The sequence below is a fragment of the Callorhinchus milii genome, unplaced genomic scaffold (genome assembly GCF_018977255.1).
Source record: "Callorhinchus milii isolate IMCB2004 unplaced genomic scaffold, IMCB_Cmil_1.0 Scaffold22, whole genome shotgun sequence".
In the NCBI taxonomy this organism is placed as follows: Eukaryota; Metazoa; Chordata; class Chondrichthyes; order Chimaeriformes; family Callorhinchidae; genus Callorhinchus; species Callorhinchus milii.
The window spans coordinates 9579888-9600695 of record NW_024704763.1 but is presented as its reverse complement, the minus strand read 5'-3'; the positions used below and the strand labels follow the sequence as shown (position 1 = coordinate 9600695).

General features: G+C 42.7%; 1 protein-coding gene across 1 annotated transcript in view; it reads right to left on the bottom strand.

The window, feature by feature from the left end:
• LOC103188201 (sorting nexin 27) overlaps positions 1 to 20808 on the bottom strand; it is an 80362-nt gene that overhangs the window by 32308 nt on the left and 27246 nt on the right. The window contains exons 2-3 of the mRNA XM_042342961.1: positions 5567 to 5798; positions 4926 to 5118 (exon numbers count right to left, since the gene is read on the bottom strand). Of these exons, the coding sequence (XP_042198895.1) occupies positions 4926 to 5118; positions 5567 to 5798 (425 nt within the window). The remainder of the gene's footprint in view (positions 1 to 4925; positions 5119 to 5566; positions 5799 to 20808) is intronic.

Below are 20808 nucleotides of genomic sequence, written 5' to 3'. Positions count from 1 at the left end.
ACCAGGAGGGTCTGCAGTATCCCATGGCACTGCTGATGGCAGTACAGCCCAGCTCATCAATCAGCAGGACTTGGAAGGGCCGACCAGTCACTGGGGGCAGGGAATCCTCCCCCTCAATTCCTGTTAACCCCGCAGCCAAAGTCCTAACTAACAGGTAGGGCGGGCCCAGCTGGACAAGCAGCGGGAAAGCTTACCAGACAGCAATATCAATGGCAAGCTGTGTGGGTTTAGCTGGTTAGACTCCAGCCGTTACCCCAACGCACACTCTGGGGTCCCCCCAAGCCTTGGCTCTTGACAAGCTGCGCCTAATAAATAATAATCCTTGCATTTGATATAGCACTTTTCACATCTTCTAGACATCTCAAAGCGCTTCACAGGATATACTGTCAAGTGAATTGATTGTATATTTGTGGGTAAAACACGGAGCCAATTGCGCACAGCAGCGTCCCACAAACAGTTGTGGATTGAGTGACCAAATTTTTATTCTTTTTTTCTTGACGGATTATTATCAGGCGTGTGGAGTAAGGAAACTTGCCCAAGGTCTTGCCCTGAGCTGCCGGGAATCGAACTCAGGTCTCCCACTTGTGAGGCGAGTGCTCTAACCACTGAGCTACAGGACTAATACTCTCCAGTTTTAGGTAAGCAGGATGCGTCCTTCCAGGGAGAGACTGCGCATTCCATTATGGGATGCAGGGAAATCTCAGTTTGGTTTGGAGATTCTTAAGCGCGGGTTTCCGCTTGTGTTAGACACCTGACTGGGCAAAAAAAAAAGTTTGGCAAAAAAAATGCATTGACCAGAAACTGCTGCTGAGCTCTCGGCACACTGTACAAACCCAACGTTCCCTGACGTGTGGGCCAGCAAGCAACAAGTTAATACACCATGTCCTCTGCAATGTAAACAGTGACTGTGCTCAGCACAAGCCCCTTTGGTCTGTCACGTGGGCACACTCAAATCTCTAAAGGCAGCGGCGTACAGTTAGGCACAGAACAACAACAAATTACATTTGTATAGCGGCTTTCATGTCAGGATGACATCCCGAGGCGCTGAATGAGCAAAACCATCGACCTTGTCTATCGCCTCAGATCTCCTGGAGGAGCCAGGCCACCTGCTTACTTACTAATAGCCTGGATGAATGCAGGCCACAGGAAGGCCAGCCCTTACCTCATAGGTATATTGATTCTTACTAACATTAACAACCTTCAGAGGATGAAGAGCTGAGGACTCCAGGGCCCAGGTGCAGTGCTCAAGTGATTTGAGCTGCTCAGCACGCCAAACCTCTGCACTGTATCTAACCCGGCAATTGCTCAAGGCTGACATTGGGTGCAGCTACAGAGAAATAATAGCAACACAACTTGGCTTACTTCCATATCACTGACACACTTCCAGTCGAGGACCAGTACAAATATACCACACATTGCCTCAGGCTTTGTGTTTGTGTTGTTTTTCAGTCGAATGGAGAACCAGCACAAGCCTCCGCTGCAGTCGGTTAGTAAAACTATCGTGTTGAATAATGATACAAAATGTTAAGATGTTGTAACTATGTGAAACAGTACCTGAGGCAAGCTTTCACTCAACTTAGCTTTCTGTGCCCTGCAGGAACCCTCAGATTGAAACTGCAGCTCTTTCGGATCTAGTGTATTCAGTGCTGCACTCTCCATTTGCACAGTGCAGGCGCATTCACTGCTCAAACAGGTCACATTCCAACTTAACTCTACACACTTACTTCTCTGAATCATATACAATCATCTATCATAGGATAGCCTTAACTATAGTTTCTGCTCATTCTCAAGATACATTTCTATGAAAATGCTATTTCGGGTCATTTGTTTGTGAAATAAAAACATAAGAACATAAGAATTTGCTGCCAAAGGAAACCAAGGTCCATCTAGTTCGCATTTCAACATCCTAGCAGCCACTGACATGTCGGGTCCCAAACTAATACTGTATCCCTTAGCTTCTCATATATGTCTGTTTGTGGGTCATTGCTGTACGCAAATTGCTGGGTTTGCCAATAAATACACAATCGAACTTCACTGTAAAATCCAGTAAAGCACTTTGAGACATCATGACAACTCGATAAGGCACTATATCAAACGCAAAGATAAACATTAATTATTATAATTTTAATTATAAGTACCATCAATTCACCTAAGATTTTTGACAATATTTGAAGTCTTACTTTTGGAAATTTTCATATTTACAAAGTTCTGTAGGTTGTCCACTTACAGCTGAGAGTGAGGGGAGCCCAAAGCTTGTGGGACAGGCACTTCTTCACGCTCCTCTTCCGCTGCCCTTCTCACCAGTTTCAGAACATTAAAATAATAAGAATCCTGACATTTGATACAGCGCCTTATCACGTCTTCGAGACGTCTCAAAGCGCTTCACAAGATATACTGTAAAGTAAATTGACTGTATATTTTATGGGCGAAACACGACAGCCAATTGCGCACAGAAGCGTCCCACAAACAGTCACTGATTGAGTGACCAGATTATTATTTATTTATTTTTGAAGGGTTTATTAACCCCAGAAACGTGATCCGCCAATCGACTAACAACCGGCTTCCTAGTTACTGCTGGGTAAACAGAGGTGTGTGGTGTAAGGAAATTTGCCCAACATTTCACCCTCCCGGGAATCAAACCCAGGTCCTCTCATTTGCAAGGCGAGTGCTCTAATCACTGAGCTACAGGACTCCACATTTGCCATGTTCCATCAAATTCTCAGCAGATTGAAAATCAATTGATAGCAGCTAGTGAACCTGGATAAGCCAATGCAGGTCACCTTCACCAACATGTAACCAGGCAGATGGTGGCGAGGGACATTGTTAGAGCTCATCATTCGGATGAGACGTTGAGACAAGATGAGCATTTCAGGTGGGCATTAAAGATCCCACGACACTATATGAAAACAGAAGGAAGTTGCTCCAAGTGTCTTGGCTATGAAGCCCCCAAATAAAATGGGTCTTTCCTGGGTAAACAGAGGTGTGTGGAGTAAGGAAACTGCTGTTTGTGGAACACTGCTGTGTGCAAATTGTCTGCTGTATTCACCTACAAAATCACACAGTCACTACGCTTTACAGTACCTCCCATGAGATGATTTTTGAGACATCCCCTTGAAGTGAAAGACAATTTATCATATGCAGGGATTATTATTTTATTATTAGAATAAATTGCCTCACAAAGCTTCAAGAAAGCTCAAAGAGAAAGACTGGCAGGATAAGGCTTATAGTGGGGAATTTATTACAAATCTGCTTCATTGCAATTCATTCTGGCTGAGCTCCCATTAAAGTTAATAGTCAAGCTCAAACTTCAATAAGTGGTAAATCCCAATAAGAACTAACTGGTCAGTCTCAAAATAGTAATAAAAACAGAAGTAAAAAGCTTGTAAGAGCTTTCCAGCAGACGTAAGAGCTAAATTATCAGTTGATAGTCAGGACACTGGTACTTGTAAATCAAATCTCTTTTTAACCAACCTCAGCTTTCTTCCAGAGTAACATTCACCCTACCCGACACACATACACCCACACCTTGCTAACCCACATGAAGGGTGCTATATAAATGCAAACATACACACACACTATGTAAATGGATAATAATAATAATAATCCTTGCATTTCATATAGCGCCTTAACACATCTTCAAGGGGTCGCAAAGCGCTTCATAGAATGTACTGTAAAGTGAATTAATTGTATATTTTGTAGGCGAAACGCGGCAGTCAATTGCATACAGCAGTGTCCCACAAATAGTCCTGGATTGAAGTGACCAATTTATTATTATTTTTTTTTGAAAGAATTATTACCCATATGTGATACACTAAGTTCTCTTTGGCACACGTTTGCACTGATATAAAAGGACCTTTTCAAAACCCGTGCTCCCATATCAGTTTGTGCTCCCATATTAGTCACTTTTAGTCTTGTTTCCAGGCGGGAATCCCAGGCTACTCTTATTGCTCAACACAAAAATAAACAAACCATAGCTTAACCAGCAACTTCCTAAAGCCGCAAACCAAATCTAAAAGGGTCAACAGCCTCTCAATTGTCCACAATTATGAGGATTTATGTAGGAACATGTGAAGGATGTGAATGAAGAAGATCACTAATGAGCATATTTCATTCAAAATCACAGAGATCTCATAAAACAGGTCATGTTTTAGTTCTTGGGTTTGTTTGCCAATGTTATTCAATCCACTTCATGCCATTTACCACAGGAGATTGTAGTGTCACTATATATTAAAAATCTGAGTTAACCAGAAATTGTCATTAAATTATAGGGTATTTCTTTCCAATTCTGGATAACGTAAAATAATCGGCTTCTAAAAATGGCTCAGGAAGAAGACAGGAATAGAGACAAACATAGAAACAATTTACATTTATACAGCACCTTCCACATTAGGAGATCAGAGCACTTCACACACTGACTGGGAGTCTGCATATGGGGAGGTGGGACAGGGTGCAGCGGCAGGGGGATGGGGGGTGGTGGGGGGGGAGAGAGAGAGAGAATGCGCAGTCAAAGAGTTCGGTCTTAAGCCGAGCTCTGAAGGCGGAGAGGGAGATGACAAGGCAGAAGGACTCCACAATGGTGTTCCAGGGAGCGAGGGCCGAATGGATGAAGACGTGGGAGTGAAGCAGATAAAGAGGAGTGCGTATGGGCGAACTCAACTCTGGACATCAACTCTGACTGACCAGGGATGTCTCAGCTGTGGGTAGAGCGGAAGATGGACTGGAGTCAAGCTTAGAGGTGACAATTTGTTCCAGCTCTTTGGAGTGGAAGAACAGGTTGGAAGTGAAAGGAAATGAACTATAATAATGATCGTTTATATTTTCTCACTGGAAAAATGCCAACTTTCCATACAACTAAACAGACACCACCTTTCCCAACGCAAGCCATTCTTACCCCTCAAGTAAATGAGGTGGGCTGATCTTCTCACCTTTCTCCAGATACTCCTCCAGACCCCTCCGCCTGGCATCCAGCTGCTGCTCCGAAAGGGAAAACGGCCACTTCCTCGGAAGCTTTGGGAAGTGAAAATCTGAGAATTCCCGCTTGAGATTCTGGTGAAGGATAGTAAACTCCCGGAACCGTCGGGAGCAGAGTTGACGTCCAGCCATGTAGATGTTAAACACCTGGAACAGAAGTAGCAGGACAGCTTACTGTGATGGCTTAAACAGGTACAAGAAGAGGTAACCACCAACATCAAGCTAATATACAAGGCTTTCAATGCTAGAAATACCAACACTAGTATTTTGCAGAATCTCCGCTGGCCTTCTCTGTACACGTCTACATGTTTACAACCTGAGCTTGCTAAAAATAATAATAATTTGGTCACTCAATCTACGACGTTTGTGGGACGCTGCTGTGCGCAATTGGCTGCTATGCATTTCGCCCACAAAATATACAGTCAATTCACTTTGCAGTATATCCTGTGAAGCGCTTTGGGACGTCCTCCCGACGTGAAAAGCGCTATATCAAATGCAAGTATTATTATTATTAAATGCAAGGATTATTATTGTTATTATTATACCATGAAATGCAAACCCAGCAAAGAAACCCTTTCCAAAGTCAACCACTCACCACAAACTTCTCTCCATTCCGTTCCACGTGCTTGTAGCCAGGGATGGAGATGGGCACTGCCCGTTTCTCACTGTAGTCATAGTAAATGTTCCCAGAGGAGTCATCGCCTGGGTCAAGGCGCTCAGCTTCTTGCTGTGGGACAGACAACACTGTAAGGATCAGCTCTTGGTCTCCCGCCCGGATCAGGTCCACAACCTGCTTGTGTGTTGCTCCCTCCACGTTCACACCATTCCTGAAAGGAGAGAATGGACGAGGTCAGATATACAGTACCATAGCACAAAATGAACAGACAAATATTCCTTATATAATTTACAGCAAGGAAGGCAGCTGTTCAGACCACTGTCGCTGCAGTTAATTCAGTCCCATTTACCCAACTTTCCCTCCATACAATTAGGCTTTTAGAGAAATTCATCTAGTTTCTCTTCAAAGCTAATATGAATCCTGCCTCAACCATTCCACCCAGCAGGTCATTCCACAACCTAACCACTCCTAAATCCTCCTAATCTCCCTCTTTGCTCCCTTGCTGACTTTTGTATCTTAATTGACACCCTCTAATCATTGACTCACCAACCAGTGGAAATAATTGCTCCCCATCGACTATCAAAACCTTTCACCTTTTAAAGCCTCAATCAGGCTCCCCTCAAATGTCTCTGTTCCAGTGAAAATAGCCCAGTTCCTCCAGTCTCTGTTCATAGTTAAAACGTTTCGTGCCTAGTGTTATCCTAGTAAATCCCCTCTCACCCTCTCTATGATCCTGATGTCCTTCCTAAAGTGGAAAGACCAAAACTAGGCACAATACTCTAACCGTAGTCTAACTAACGATTTGTACAGGTTGGTCATCACCTCTTTTGTTTTATATTCTATGTTACTATTTATGAAGCTAGGAGAAACCCACTGTGTCTCATACGAACCAACAGCTCACTCTGATAAGCTAGAAGTCCATTTGTTTTTCAATTCCTATAAAGATGCTCATGAGATTGCATTTCCAAAGTTAGACAATCTCTTTTGAAATCCAAGTCTGCGTGTTACCCACCAGTCATTATTTGCAAAACAGTTACAGCATTTTAGGTTTGTGAGCATAATAGTTGGTTTTCAACACAAGTAGGTTATGTATGTGAGTAAAATTCAAACCTGTAACAGATCTGCACTTTACTCCTTCAGCAAGGAGACCTCAGCAGCTAACAGAAGGGACCTCGTCAAAGCAAATGCATTCAATCAATGTCTTGCTGACAAACATTTCAATTATGAAATGAAATTCATCTTTCTGCTCATAGCTTCTGCTACAGCAGCATTCTTGCGCGAATATGCCTGTAGCCATTTGAAACAGGACAGTTCAATATATCAGATATCATAAATCAATTAAAGAGATTTATAATAATAATCATCCTTGCGTTTGGTGTGGAACCTTTCAAGTCAGCAATGTCCCACCAACAAGCATGAAGTGAGTAACTCATTTTTATTTGGAGAACTGTTGGTCAGAATCCAAGTAGAAACCTCCTTCTCTTTTCAAACCATGTCACAGGATCTTTAATGTCCTGAACAGGCAGATGGGACCTCAGTTTAACATCTCATGGGAAGGGCAGCACCTCCGACAATGCAGCACACACGCCGGATTTGGAAATGAGCCAACAGTGCTGACTATTCCAGCATATGTTATACACAAAGCTTTAGATATTAAATCGAATGTCAATGATGCAGTGAATACACTGAAGTGAAGTCGAGCTTGATGGTAAAATGGCGGGTCTCATGGTGTTCAGCTTCAGAGCAATCAGGATTCAAACTAGGGCATTAATCGGGACACTCAATGCTTTAATTAGTCGGATGTGCACTCTTCCCACTAAACAGTTAGACAGTGTTCGCTGAACAAACTGCAGTTCTTATCCTTCATTCAGTGCAAAAACGCTCCTTAAATTATCATCTTGTTGAATCTCTGAACACTAGCTCAGTGAAATGTTTCAGCGCCATTAACATTAACAATTCTATTTCTCAGACTTGCAATCAATATTTGCAGAGTTCTCAATGTACCGGAGCGGGAGGGTGCCAGATACCCTCAGGAGATTTTAATCAACCACAGTATTTGTCAAAAGGGTTTTTTAATTAAACATTTTATTAAAAAAAACTTATTGCATCAGGCTTCAGCACCGTGCACGCCGAAACCAACAGCTGCAGTGAAGCACAGCTTCACACAGGCGAGCTGACACACAGGCGCAGAGAAAAAACATGCAACCCAACGAGACATTCGATTCTCTAATCAGGACAAACAGCTGAAAGCCATTTGGCTCCCAATCCCCTTCCCCATTCTCTCCTCTGGTACGACAGTGACACACCTTGGTTGGGGCCGACGTGTTTGATAGCCAGATCACCCACTATACCGTTTAGCCAGGCCCTTCTGCACAGTACAACTAGTCCAGATAGTTGCTCCTTGTTGCCATGACTATTTTAGTCCTGATATACTTACTAACCGATAGGACAGGCATTACATGCAATTGTAGGTAGCATCATTTTGTAACCCTTTAGTTACGATCTCTGTACTATACTGCACAAGACACTAAAATCACTTGACAGTGACTTCATGTGCACAATAACATTTTGTGGATTGAATAGTAAATGAAAGTATTATACTTTCAAATGAAGAGTGCAGAACAATATCTTCACCATTACATCGTGGCACAGTTCTCACAAAGAAATGCAAAAATCATTGTCACAAATGCCATCCACACGGCAAACATCAGATAACAGAAACCCGTTGACAAGTTTGATGAAATGCAATATTTTCTGAGCTCTTGAAATGACGGGTCTCAGCATGTTAATACATAAGCAATTCCTGGCATGCCCGGGTTTTGAAAGGAACCCAGTTACTGAGGCAATTATTGCATGTCAAACAGCAACAACACAGGAATTAATCCTGCTATTTTGGTGACTTGTTAGGGTTCAATGTTCACAGGACAAATGACACATCTCCTCTAACAAAAGAAACAAGTGATGGAGGAAAATAAAAAGTAACACAGACAGCAAAATAATAAACCACATATTGTCATTATGTCCAGTCCTCCCACCATCAGAGTACCTGAATTGACATAACAATGCAGCTAAGAACATCCAACAATATGCATTTATATAGCGGCCTTTAAGCGGGGTAGCGTCTCGGGGCGCTTAACAGCGATGTTGAGCCGGAGGTCACTGTAAGCATGATCGAACAGGGGTGATCTGAAAGAGAGAAAGTAGGAGGCGAGGTGGAGGGATTCAGGGAGAGTTCCAGGTATCGGGGGCATAGAGGTTGAAAGCATGGCCGCCGATGTTGGATCAGAGGGGATGAGGGAGATGCAGGCGGCTGGAGCCAGCCGAGCGGATGAGTTGGAGCAGGAAGCAAGAGGTTGGAGAGGTAGGGAGGTGCCAGGGCATGAAGGGATTTGTAACGAGTGCGAGGATCTTGAAGTTGATCCGTTCTGTGATAGGGAGCCAGTTGAGCCTGGCGAGGACTGGGGTGATGAGAGTACAGATTAGATCAGGTGGCAGAGTTCTGGGTGAATTAGATGTGATATAATAACGTTCAGACCAACTGGTATGAACCAGCAAATGTGATATCAAGAGGTAACATCACAATAATCTGGGACTCACAAGTACATACAGATAGGGCAGTAATCTGTAACAAACCTGATATCATCATAGAAAACAGCTAGATTGTACAGGTAGTATCACTGATGTGGCCAATCCAAGTGACTACAACGTACGACATGAGGAACTGGAGAACATCAAGAAGCATGGTGACCAACAAATTGAATGTGGACACATACGGCAGACAAGACAAGCATAGATTATAGCTCCTATAATTATTAGTGCAACTAGAACTGTTAATAAGACAATTCAGTAACAGCTCAATAAGATACCTGCACAAAATGCAGAAAGTAGTTATTTTGGGACGTTCAAAATATACTAAGAATTTCCATTCAAGTGTAACGTGCCAGTGCTGTTGGTCTGGCTGATCCATCACTGAAAACCACACAGAAATTACATCTAGGTAGTGATCTAAATTGCAATAACATAATAATTCTGCAATAATAATTATCCTTGCATTTGGTATATATTTGGAAATATAGCACCTTTCACGTCAAGAGGATGTTTCAATGTGCTTCAAAGAATTTATTGTAATGTCTAGTGACTGGGTATTTTGTGGGTAGCCAATTTGCGCACAACAACATCCAACAAACAGCCATGAAGTGAATGACCAATTCTTTACTTGAGGGATTGTTGGCCAGATACCGGGAGAGGAAACTCCCTTTTCAGCATAGTCCTGAGTGGTAGGATATGCTTAGCACACCACATCTACTGGGCTGTGTTTACCATTGTGGGAAAGGAATGAGTGGTGGGAAGGGCATGGGCTGAACAGGCTGGTCTTTGGCTCATCTGCAGGCGCTGAGAGCAGATCTGCTGACGTAGTCCTGCAAGACCACAAATAGAGGCCAGTGAATAAATAACTTTAAAACTGCAGAAGACACATGAACTTTTGTTTATAGTCATACAGATAGCACGCAATGACAAACCTATGACAAGCACTCTTCCATAAGAACGGGCCGCACGGAAACCCAATTGGAGGGGTTTGTGAAAGGAGTGGCAGAACAGGAAGGAGCGAAGCAACAACATGTTCCAGGACTTTCAGGGACAGGAATGGAACAGTTTATCATCATTTCCAGGAATAAAACAACACTGGTTATCGCTACTTCAAAAGAAAGCACCACACACTCAACTATGGTCCCTTAAAAGTTCTTGCTGATTACATATTGGATTGAAGGAAACATTTCTGAGGTTATTAATGAGTCAGTAACCTGAGTTCTGTGCTTGTCCAAATTTCTCAGCCACAGGTGACAGCAATTCTGAGCAAGGGAAATAAACCTTTTGGTGGAAACCATGTGCATTGGTGGAAACGAGTTAAGAACATAAGAATCAGGAGTAGGCCATTTGGCCCCTTGAGCTTGCCCCGCCATTCGATAAGATCATGGTTTTCTTCTGACCTAACTCTGATTACCTGCCCTATCTCCATATCCCCTAATCCCTCTATTTTTTAAAATCTATCAGTCTCAGCCTTAAAAATGTTCAAGGACTGAGAGCATCTACAGTCTTCTGGGGGAGTGAATTCCATAAATTCACTGCCCTCTGAGTGAAGAAATGTTTCCTCAACTCTGTTCTAAAAGGCTGACCCTTAATTTTAAGACTGTGACCCCTGGTTATAGATTCTCCCACCAGGGGAAACAGACCCTCAGTGTCTACTTTATCAGCCCTTTAAGAATCTTATATGTTTCAATAAGATCTCCCCTAATTCTTCTGTACTCTGGAGAATACAACCCTAGTTTATTCAGCCTATCCTCATAGGTCAGTCCCCTCATCCCAGGAACTAACCGAGTGAATCTACGCTGCACCCCCTCGAGGGTAAGTATGTTCTTTTTTAAATAAGGAAACCAAAACTGCACACAATACTCTCGGTGCGGTCTCACCAAAGCTCTATACAGTTGCAGCAAGACTTCCCTACTCCTGTACTCTAAACTTTTTGCAATGAACGCTAACTGCCGTTCGCCTTCTTAGTTGCTGCTGCACCTGCAAACTAACTTTTTGAGACTGGTGTACAAGGACACTCAAATCCCTCTGAACACTAACACTATCTAATCTCTCCCCCTCTAGAAAATAATGTTTTTTGATTTTTTCTACCTCGGTGAATAACTTCACACTTCCCCACATTAAATTCCATCTGCCACCTACTCGCCCACTCCCCGAGCCTATCTATATCCCGTTGCAATCTTTTTGCATCATCCTCAGAGCTTACTCTCCCACCGAGTTTAGTGTCATCCGCGAATTTAGATACGTTACATTCAATGTCCGCGTCGAGATCATTGATGTAAATTGTAAATAGCTGAGGCCCAAGCACTGATCCTTGTGGCACTCCACTAGTCACATCTCCTGCCAATTCGAGAATGACCATTTATCCCTACTCTCTGTTTTCTACCCGTTAGCCACTCTTCAATCCATGCTAATATGTTCCCATTAATCCCATGGGCCTTAACCTTGTGCAATAGCCTTTTGTGTGGCACTTTGTCAAATGCCTTCTTAAAATCTAAATATACTACATCTACTGGTTCCCCCCTATCTAACCTGCAGATACATCTTCAAAAAACTCTAAAAGATTAGTTAAGCGTGACTTCCCTTTTGTAAAGCCATGTTGACTGCCTAATCTTGTTATGGTCTTCCAGGAATCCCATAATGACATCCTTAATTAAGGACTTTTAAGAATTTTAAGAATTAAGAATTTTCCCTCCCACTGATGTCAGACTAACTGGTCTATAGTTCCCCATCTTTTCTCTCCCACCCTTCTTAAATAGTGGTGTTACATTTGCAATCTTCCAATCAATGGGAACCGTTCCAGAATCCAGAGAATTTTGGAAGATCAAAGACAAGCCATCCACTATCTCAGTAGCCACCTCTTTTAAAACCCTGGGATGTAGGCCATCAGGTCCAGGGGTTTATCAGTTTTAAGACCGGACAATTTACCTAAAACCATTTCTTTACTAATATTAATTCCCCCAAGTTGCTCGCTAACGTTGTCTTCTTGGTTCCCCTCTATTCTTGGTAGGTTTTCAGTGTCTTCTAAGGTGAAGTCAATAGCAAAGTACTTGTCTAATGACTCTGCCATGTCTTTGTCCCCTACTATAATTCCCCCCGTCTCTGCCTCTAGCGGTCCACATTTACCTTTTAGTTGTTGGGATCTGGAATGCATTGCCTGAACGGGTGGTAGAAGCCGATTTGATAACTTTTAAGAGAGAAATAGATAATTATTTGGGGAGACATGTTTGCAGAGCTATGGGGAGAGCGCGGGGGAGTGGGGTTGATCAGGGCTATGGGGAGAGCGGGGGAGTGGGGTTGATCAGGGCTATGGGGAGAGCGCGGGGGAGTGGGGTTGATCAGGGCTATGGGGAGAGAGCAGGAGAGTGGAGTTGATCAGGGCTATGGGGAGAGTGCGGGGAAGTGGGGTTGATCAGGGCTATGGGGAGAGTGCGGGGGAGTGGGGTTGATCAGGGCTATGGGGAGAGTGTGGGGAAGTGGGGTTGATCAGGGCTATGGGGAGAGTGCGGGGGAGTGGGGTTGATCAGGGCTATGGGGAGAGTGTGGGGAAGTGGGGTTGATCAGGGCTATGGGGAGAGTGCGGGGGAGTGGGGTTGATTTGGAAGCTCTTTTAAACGAGTCAGCACAGACACAATGGGCCGAATGGCCTCCTTCAGTGCTGTATAATTCTATGATTCTATGAGATGTCTCAATGATTCCAGAAATTTAGATCTCACAGCAGCCATCTCAGAGTAAAATTATTGTTTTCTATGTTATGCAAAAGTCTCAGATCTGTCCAGTGCCCATTAGCAACTGGATTGTGACTGTCCACACTATGATATTTACAGCCGTTAGAAGCAAAAGATTTTTTTTTTGAGTTGTCAGGAATAGAACTCTAGTTTGTGAGGTGAATGGACATTGCACTTAACAGTGGGTAGGAGGGAGTTTGAGTAGTCGAGGCGGGAGGTGACGAAGGTGTGCAAATTCCAGCTAGTTAAAAAAAGGGTTAAAACCAGAGTCTGATCATATCTCTCTGAAAGTAGGCTGTCAGCGTACTAGTGACTGTTGTAGTAAATACAGTATGGATTGGGCTTTGCCAAGAGACATTCTGCTTCGGTCAGGAATTCTACATCCAGATAGCAGGGAACAAATACCAATTTACAGCATTTGTACCTTAGCTCATTTCTGCATCTTAAGTGAGAACTTCACAGCCTAAACGGAAACTCAATAAAACATTGCTGAAGTGACACTCACAAAAATCACATACAAACCAGGGGGATTTTCCACGTAAAGGATGTGTTGCTTGTTTAAAAGGATTTGAGAAATTTAGCAGGAAAACAATAAATTGGGAGAATAATAATCCTTAGATTTAATGTAGTGCCTTTCACGCCAGGAGGATGTCTCTACAGGATATACTGCAAAGTGGATTGACTGTTTCTGCAAGTGAATACTTGGATCAGAGCTACATATTCATTTGGGAAGCAACTTAGTGAATGCGCACTGGGAACAAGTGACTGAGATGCATCTTATGCATGACTAGCAAATGAAAGGGTTAAAACCAGAGTCTGATCATGTCTCTCTGAAAGCCAGGCTGTCAATGTACTAGGGACTGTTGTAGTATCCTGGTAAATACAGTATGGATTGGGGTATAGCCAGCCCCACCTTACCAGAGGGATGGAAGGAATAGTTACATGTACTTTTCCCCCACTCTAAGAACAAGTGACTGGGAAGCAAAATTCTTGACCCTTTCTTCACTATCCAAATGCCCTATCCAGGATTCACAAGCATTGCCTGATACTGATAAAAGGAGCCTCAAAATATGGTTTGATTTATACAGAAAAATAATAATAATTTTTTATAGCGCATAATTATGTCTGAGACATCTGAAAGCGCTTCACAGAATATACTGTAAAGTGTAATGACTATATTTTGTGGGCAAAACGCGGTCGCCAATTGTGTGCAGCAGTGTCCCAGTGATGGAACGTGAGGGATTATCATCACTGGAAAGTGATCCCCCAATCGATTAACAACTGGTTTTCTACTTACTGCTATATAAACAGAGGGGTAAGGAAACTTGCCTAAGGCTTTCCCCTACCCAGGAATCAAGCCTGGGTCCTCTCGCTTGCGAGACGTGGGCGCTAATCACCAAGCTACAGGACTCCACAAGCCTAAACTCAGTCAGCGTTTGATGTGTTCTGCACAAGAGTTCTTATCAGACTTCATAGCCCGAAGTGAGTGTTTTTATTTTCCGCTTCCCCCCTTCCCCTTTCCCCCCATGCTTAATAATATAATAATTCCTCCAAAAATAATAATAATAATTTGGTCACTCCATCCATGACTGTTAGTGGGCCACTGGTTTGCACAATTGGATGCTTCGTTTCGTCCACAAAATACACAGTCAATCCACATTATATTCTGTGAACCGCTTTGAGACGCCTCAGACGTGATAAGGCGCTATATCAAATGCAAAAATTATTATTATTATTATAAATTATACGTCGTCTCATGAATTCAAGATTTTCCCAAAATTGCACTTTTTGCAATCTTGTGGATGGGATATTCAGGAAGAAGATTATAGAGCAGAAAACAAGTACAAATGGATGCTCAGTCCTCACAGGGTTAATTTAGGTTATGCAAATCTATCCAGACAAAGCTCGAGTTACAGAAGATGCCATCGTAGGTACTTGAGTAACTATGGAAACGCTCAAACTGCAGCATGGGTTGCTCTTTATGCACAGATGAAGTAATGAAGGTTACCATGGAGAGACAATGACAATAGTTGCCTGGGCAGTGGACACTCAAGCATATTAATCAGTGGAAGCACACTTCTTTCTTTGCCAATAATTGCTCTGCCTACATTAATACCGCAGCCAACGAGGAAAAAAAATACCTTCAACATAGGAAGTCTGTATTTGTGCAAAACAATTTAACGCACTCAGTTAAGATGAAATCAACAGCAGCAACTGAACTCCTCCTCCACCGCCAACCCGCACTGCTCAGTGGACACCCCCTCCCATCTGCAGTCCAGGCACACCACTACTGTATTCTGCCCTTTGTGGTTGAAGGGGCCGTTGGTTGCAGTTGCTTTTTAAGCTGTTGTGGCAATGTTAGTGATTCAAAAAGCCAATTCAAGACAAACAGATCCTTCTGTCTCCCCACTTCCAGGTGGGTTGATCAGGATCAATAGGTTGTTGCTCTTTCCACTAGTGTCTTTTTATCCCTCCGCATGTCACAGTGAAGCCAGTTCTCAAAATACCGTCACCCTTGCACATTAAATAATAATAATTAAATCGTATACAGAGCCTTTCATGTCAGGAGGACGCCTCAAAACGCTCTGCAGGATTTCCTGTAAAATGCAATGACTGTATTTCGTAGATAAACATGAATATGCATTAAAAGGCAAAATACTGCAGATGCTAGAAATCTGAAATAAAAACAAAGTGGCTGGGTCAGGCAGCATCTATGGAGAGAGGAAAGAGAGTTAACGTTTTAAGTCGATGATCTTTCGTCAGAACAAAAGGATCCATTTGTCTTTAATTGGCATTTTGAACCGCTAACATTGTCACAACAGCTTCGTTCTGATGAAAGGTCATCGACCTGAAATCTATAGATGCTGCCTGATCTGCTGAGTGTTTCCAGCAACTTCTGTTTTTATCAATGTGCATCGGTTTGTTTGTTGTTCGTAGCTGTTGACATTGATACTAAGGAATTTCAGCTTTCACTTTAGATTGTACACAGTTAGGCGTCAGATCTATGCAGTTTGAACGCTACCACCCTTGCAATTCTCTCATATCTGGGTCAGAATGTTGGGGGTTCAAGTTCTGACTTTGAGCTCAGGGTTTGGGTAAGTACTGCATTGTCACAGGTGCCATTCTAGCATTGACTGGGAAGCACTAAGACATTCAACATAAATCAAATGACATTCAACACTACATCAAATGCAAGCATTACTGGGATTATTATTAGTCCTCCTGCCTTTCTTTTCCTTCGTTTTCACTCAGAGGACAACCCCTGTTTTGGCTTCCTGCTATCTCAGTTCTGACAATATGCCCTGTCTAATGCAGTTGTTGCTGATCAGTTTGGCTTCAATGCCTATGATTTGGTACTGCGCTTGCTCATTCTCAAATTACCCCCATGTCCATAAACTTCACATTAGATAGAGCACTGCCCAGCAACGAATTAATTTTCAACATTAAACTTTATAACACCAATTGTTGAACAATTCATAATGATCAGTGTTTTGCATACCAGATATCAGCTAGTACACAATTTCATTTTGTTAAACTAATGGTCCATAGTTTCCACTATCATTGTGAAGTGGTCTACAACCAGCTGGAGATTCCCATGCATGAGTTGAAATAGCACAAGACGGTACCCACTCTCCCCATTATGTCAAGGCAATGGAGCTGTTGACAATTGGCATTCCAGGACAGAGCCCTCACCCAGGACCAAAGAGCAATGGGGAAAGAATTATAAATTGTATTATAAGATTACATATCCTGATATTTGGTCATTCAATCCACGATTGTGTGTGGGACGCTGCTGTGCGCAATTACCTGCCTTGATTTGCCAAGAAAATACACAATCAATTCACTTTACAGTATATTCCGTGAAGCACTTTGAGACGTCTCGCAATAGTGATAAGGCATTATATCAAATGCCAGATTATTATTATTATATATTTGTGATTGGGATTCAATAACTCTCTCTATCATCTTTGATGTATTGGTCCTGGAGTTTGGATTGACAGCTTGTTAGACGAGACCCAGAAACAATTTGAAGCCCTTTTCCTGACTAATGCTCATCACCAGCAGGAGCCAAACGAGCAGTGAGCACTGTTGTCCTTCCAGAGATGACGTTATCAGATATTTTGCTTTTCCCTAACTTTCACCATTTCTCTGAATATTGAATAGTTACTCATCAACATCTAGAGAAACCTTGCAATTGATAGGATATTAAAATAGTTCAAAGCCGCTTATGAAGTGCTTCCTCCCCTCTCGCATCCAACCCCCAGCTCGGACGACTGTCCAGCACCTTGTGACCTGCTCCTGACGTGAAAGGCTCAATATAAATGCGATTTATCACTGTTATATTAAGCCCAGGCTAATGTATCTATTCTCCATAATTCCATTGATGTTTGGAAGTGCCCTGGTTTCAATTCTTAAAAATATCATGTCATTTTTTTATTGAATCAGGCTTCTAATAGTGGTGAAACATGATCTGTGTTTATTTAATTCAGATCCTGGAGAACCTGCCTTTAATCTCTTTACAGCTTCTCCTGTGCAGCCCACATTTCCTTTGGATACTTGGAAACCTACTCTAGAAGGTCCTTGAGTTAAAAAGGAAAAACAGACGTAAAGATGTACCGTCCCTGTCATTAGCTGCAGCTATAACTTTGCATCCCTTATATCACACATGAGCTGTTTTCATGGCCCTTTGTCCTTTCTAAAATATTAGAAAAAAGAAAAAATAATAATTTGGTCAGTCAGTCCACGACTGTTTGTGGGTCACTGCTGGCAATTGGCTGCAGCATTTCTCCCATAAAATACACAGTCAATTCACTTTACAGTGTATCCTGTGAAGGGCTTTGAGATGTCTCGAAGACGTGATGAGGCGCTGTATCAAATATCAAATTATTATTATAATCAATCTGCCAAATACAGTACAATAACGATACCATTTACCCTTATATTGCTACTTCCACTCAGAAAGACATCTCAAAGTAATATCTGAGCCCACTACTATTTCCACCATAATTTAACTTTTAAAATCCAAATTTGCTGATGTTTTTCCTGGCATCTGATCAGCAAGCAGCCAGAAACTCGCCAGTACCCGGAATAGGCTCAAAATCCTGTTCTGGCTGCCTACAGCGGCATAACCAGAAGCAGCTAACCAGCCTATTCCTGGGACTGACATTACGATCTGGCAGGTTTCCCGATGCGAGGGGGTTGCAAATTAAACACAGGTTTTCACCCTATTTGGGTGTAAATTCCTCTCCTTGCAATTTTCTCCCACTTTTGTTTTGACAGAACCCCTTACCCTCTCCACAATCAAGCGGGTTTTTTATTTTATGAATAAAAACTACTTTAATAGTCCTGAGACACGAGGCAAACATATACACTAGTGTGTAATATCTGGCCTTTAAAAACCCATTCCAAAACGGCCACCATTGATGCCCAGATATAAACCAGGGCACACAGGAAGCAAATTGATTTAATTTGCCCATTTTGTGAATAATTTTCAACAGCGCAGCTCAGCATAGAATCATAGAATTGTACAGCACAAAAAGAGGCCATTCGGCCCATCGAGTTTGTGCGGCTCTCTGAATAAAGCAATTAATGTCAATCCCACTCTCGGCCCTTTCCCCATAACCTGCAAACCCGTCCTCCTCAAATACCCATCCACCGCGTTTTTAAAAGTAGTTATCGAATCGGCCTCGACCGCCCTTTCAGGCAACGCGTTCCAGATTCGAACAACTCATTGCATGAAAAAATGTCTTCTCCCCTCCCCTCGGCTTCTTTTAGAGACTATTTTGAATCTGTGACCTCGAGTCACCGACACACACACCAGTGGGAACAGTTTTCCCTTTCTAACCTATCAAATCCCCTCATGATTTTGAAGACCTCTATCAGGTCCTTGTAACCTTCTCTGCTCCAATGAGAATAATCCTCACCTCTCTCGCCTTTCCTCATCATCACGGTCCCTCATTCCTGGTCCCATCCTCGTAAATCTCCTCTGTACCCTTTCCAATGCCTTAACATCCTTCCTATAGTGCGGTGCCCAGAACTGGGCGCAGTATTCTAACTGAGGCCTAACCAGTGTTTATATGGGTTAATCATCACCTCCTGACTCTTGTACTCTATGCCCCTATTTATAAAGCCCAGTATCCCATATGCCCTTTTTACAGCTGTATCTACCTGTCCTGCCACCTTCAAGGATTCATTTACCTGCACCCCCAGGTCTCTCTGTTCTTTTACCCCCTTAAGATTGTATTACCGCCTATATTGCTCCCCTCATTCTTTCTACCAAAATGCATTACTTTGCATTTCTCCACATTGAAACTCATCTGCCATGTGTCGCCCATTTTACCATCTGTCTATGTCTTCCTGCAGTCGGCTCCTATCCTTCTCACTGTTTACCCTCTCCCTAACTTTGTATCGTCCGCAAACTTGGAAATGGTACTTGCTATACCCAAGTGCAGATCATTTATGTATATTAAGAAGAGCAGTGGTCCTAATGCCGATCCCTGGGGGACACCACTGTACACTTCCCTCCAGTCAGAAAAGCAGCCGTTCACCACCACTCTCTGCTTTCTGTCTCCCAGTGAGCTCTGGATCCGCTGCCACTGTCCCTTTTATACCGTGGGCTTCTATCTTTCTTACAAGTCTTTCATGTGGCACTTTATCAAATGCCTTTTGAAAGTCCATGTAAACATACAGTGAGTCCCCTCCCAAGTTTCACAAACACGTATAAAACCCTGAGACATGTACAGCCCACAAGGCCATTCGGGCAATCATGTCTATACTGCTCTTTCGCAGAGCAATCCATTCAGTCCCATGTGTCTGTCTTTCCTTTCCCCCCTCCCCAAACTTCTGCATTTTAGATATATATCTAGTGCTGTAGAGTATTGACTAGAACACTCGCCTCGCAAGCAAGAGGACCCGGGTTCGATTCCTGATCAGGGCGAAACCATAGGCAGATTTCCTTACTTCACACGTGCCTCCGTTTACCTAGCTGTAAGTGGTAGATTGGCGGATCGCTTTCCGGGTATAATAATCTCTAAAAAAAATGTGGGCACTCAATCCACAATTGCTTTGAGACACTGCTGTGTACAATTGCCTGTGGCACTTTGTCCACAAAATATACAGACAATTCACTTTACAGTAGAGTTTTCTCTGCTTTACTAATTAACCACCTTAAATTGATACTGTTTACTCACTAATGTTATGGAACACCAGGACTCAAATTAGTTCCAACACAATAAATTGCTAATCCCCATTTAGGTATCTAAGGGAGGCACTTCACAGAGGAGCAAGGAGCAAAATATTCTTGGGCAAGCAAGATGTACTCTTTTTTTGAGCTCTTCTCTCTCTGGATTCTCAACCGAGTCAACCTAAACATTTAGTTTTAGTGCATCTTCAAGCATCTAGTTATAGTGTAGCATTTATAGTTATAGTGGTAACAGTCACCTCTGAACACTTTGAGGTTGATTAATCCATGATAGGCAAGATTTGGAAGAAAATAAAAAGGAGAAAGTTTACAAAAAAACCAACAAACCCTCTGTGCAGAATCAGAGTCAAAGAATAAATCTGCAATCGAGCAAATAAAATAATAATAATTTGGTCACTCAATCCACAGCTGGTTGTGGGACACTGCTGTGCGCAATTGGCTGCCGCATTTCACCCACAAAACATACCATCACCACAGTACATTCTGTGAAGCGCTTTGGGATGTCTCAAAGGCGATATCAAATGCAAGGATTATTATAAATGGTTCTATATGATTCCAATCCAACTTCATATCAACTCTTTGGAAATCCAAGGCTCACCCATGGCTTTCAGTCCTCATTATGTTAACCCTGAACCCAAGGCCATCTCATCACATACTGTGTAACTGAATCCACATCAGCACAAAGAAAAACAATATTGATGACT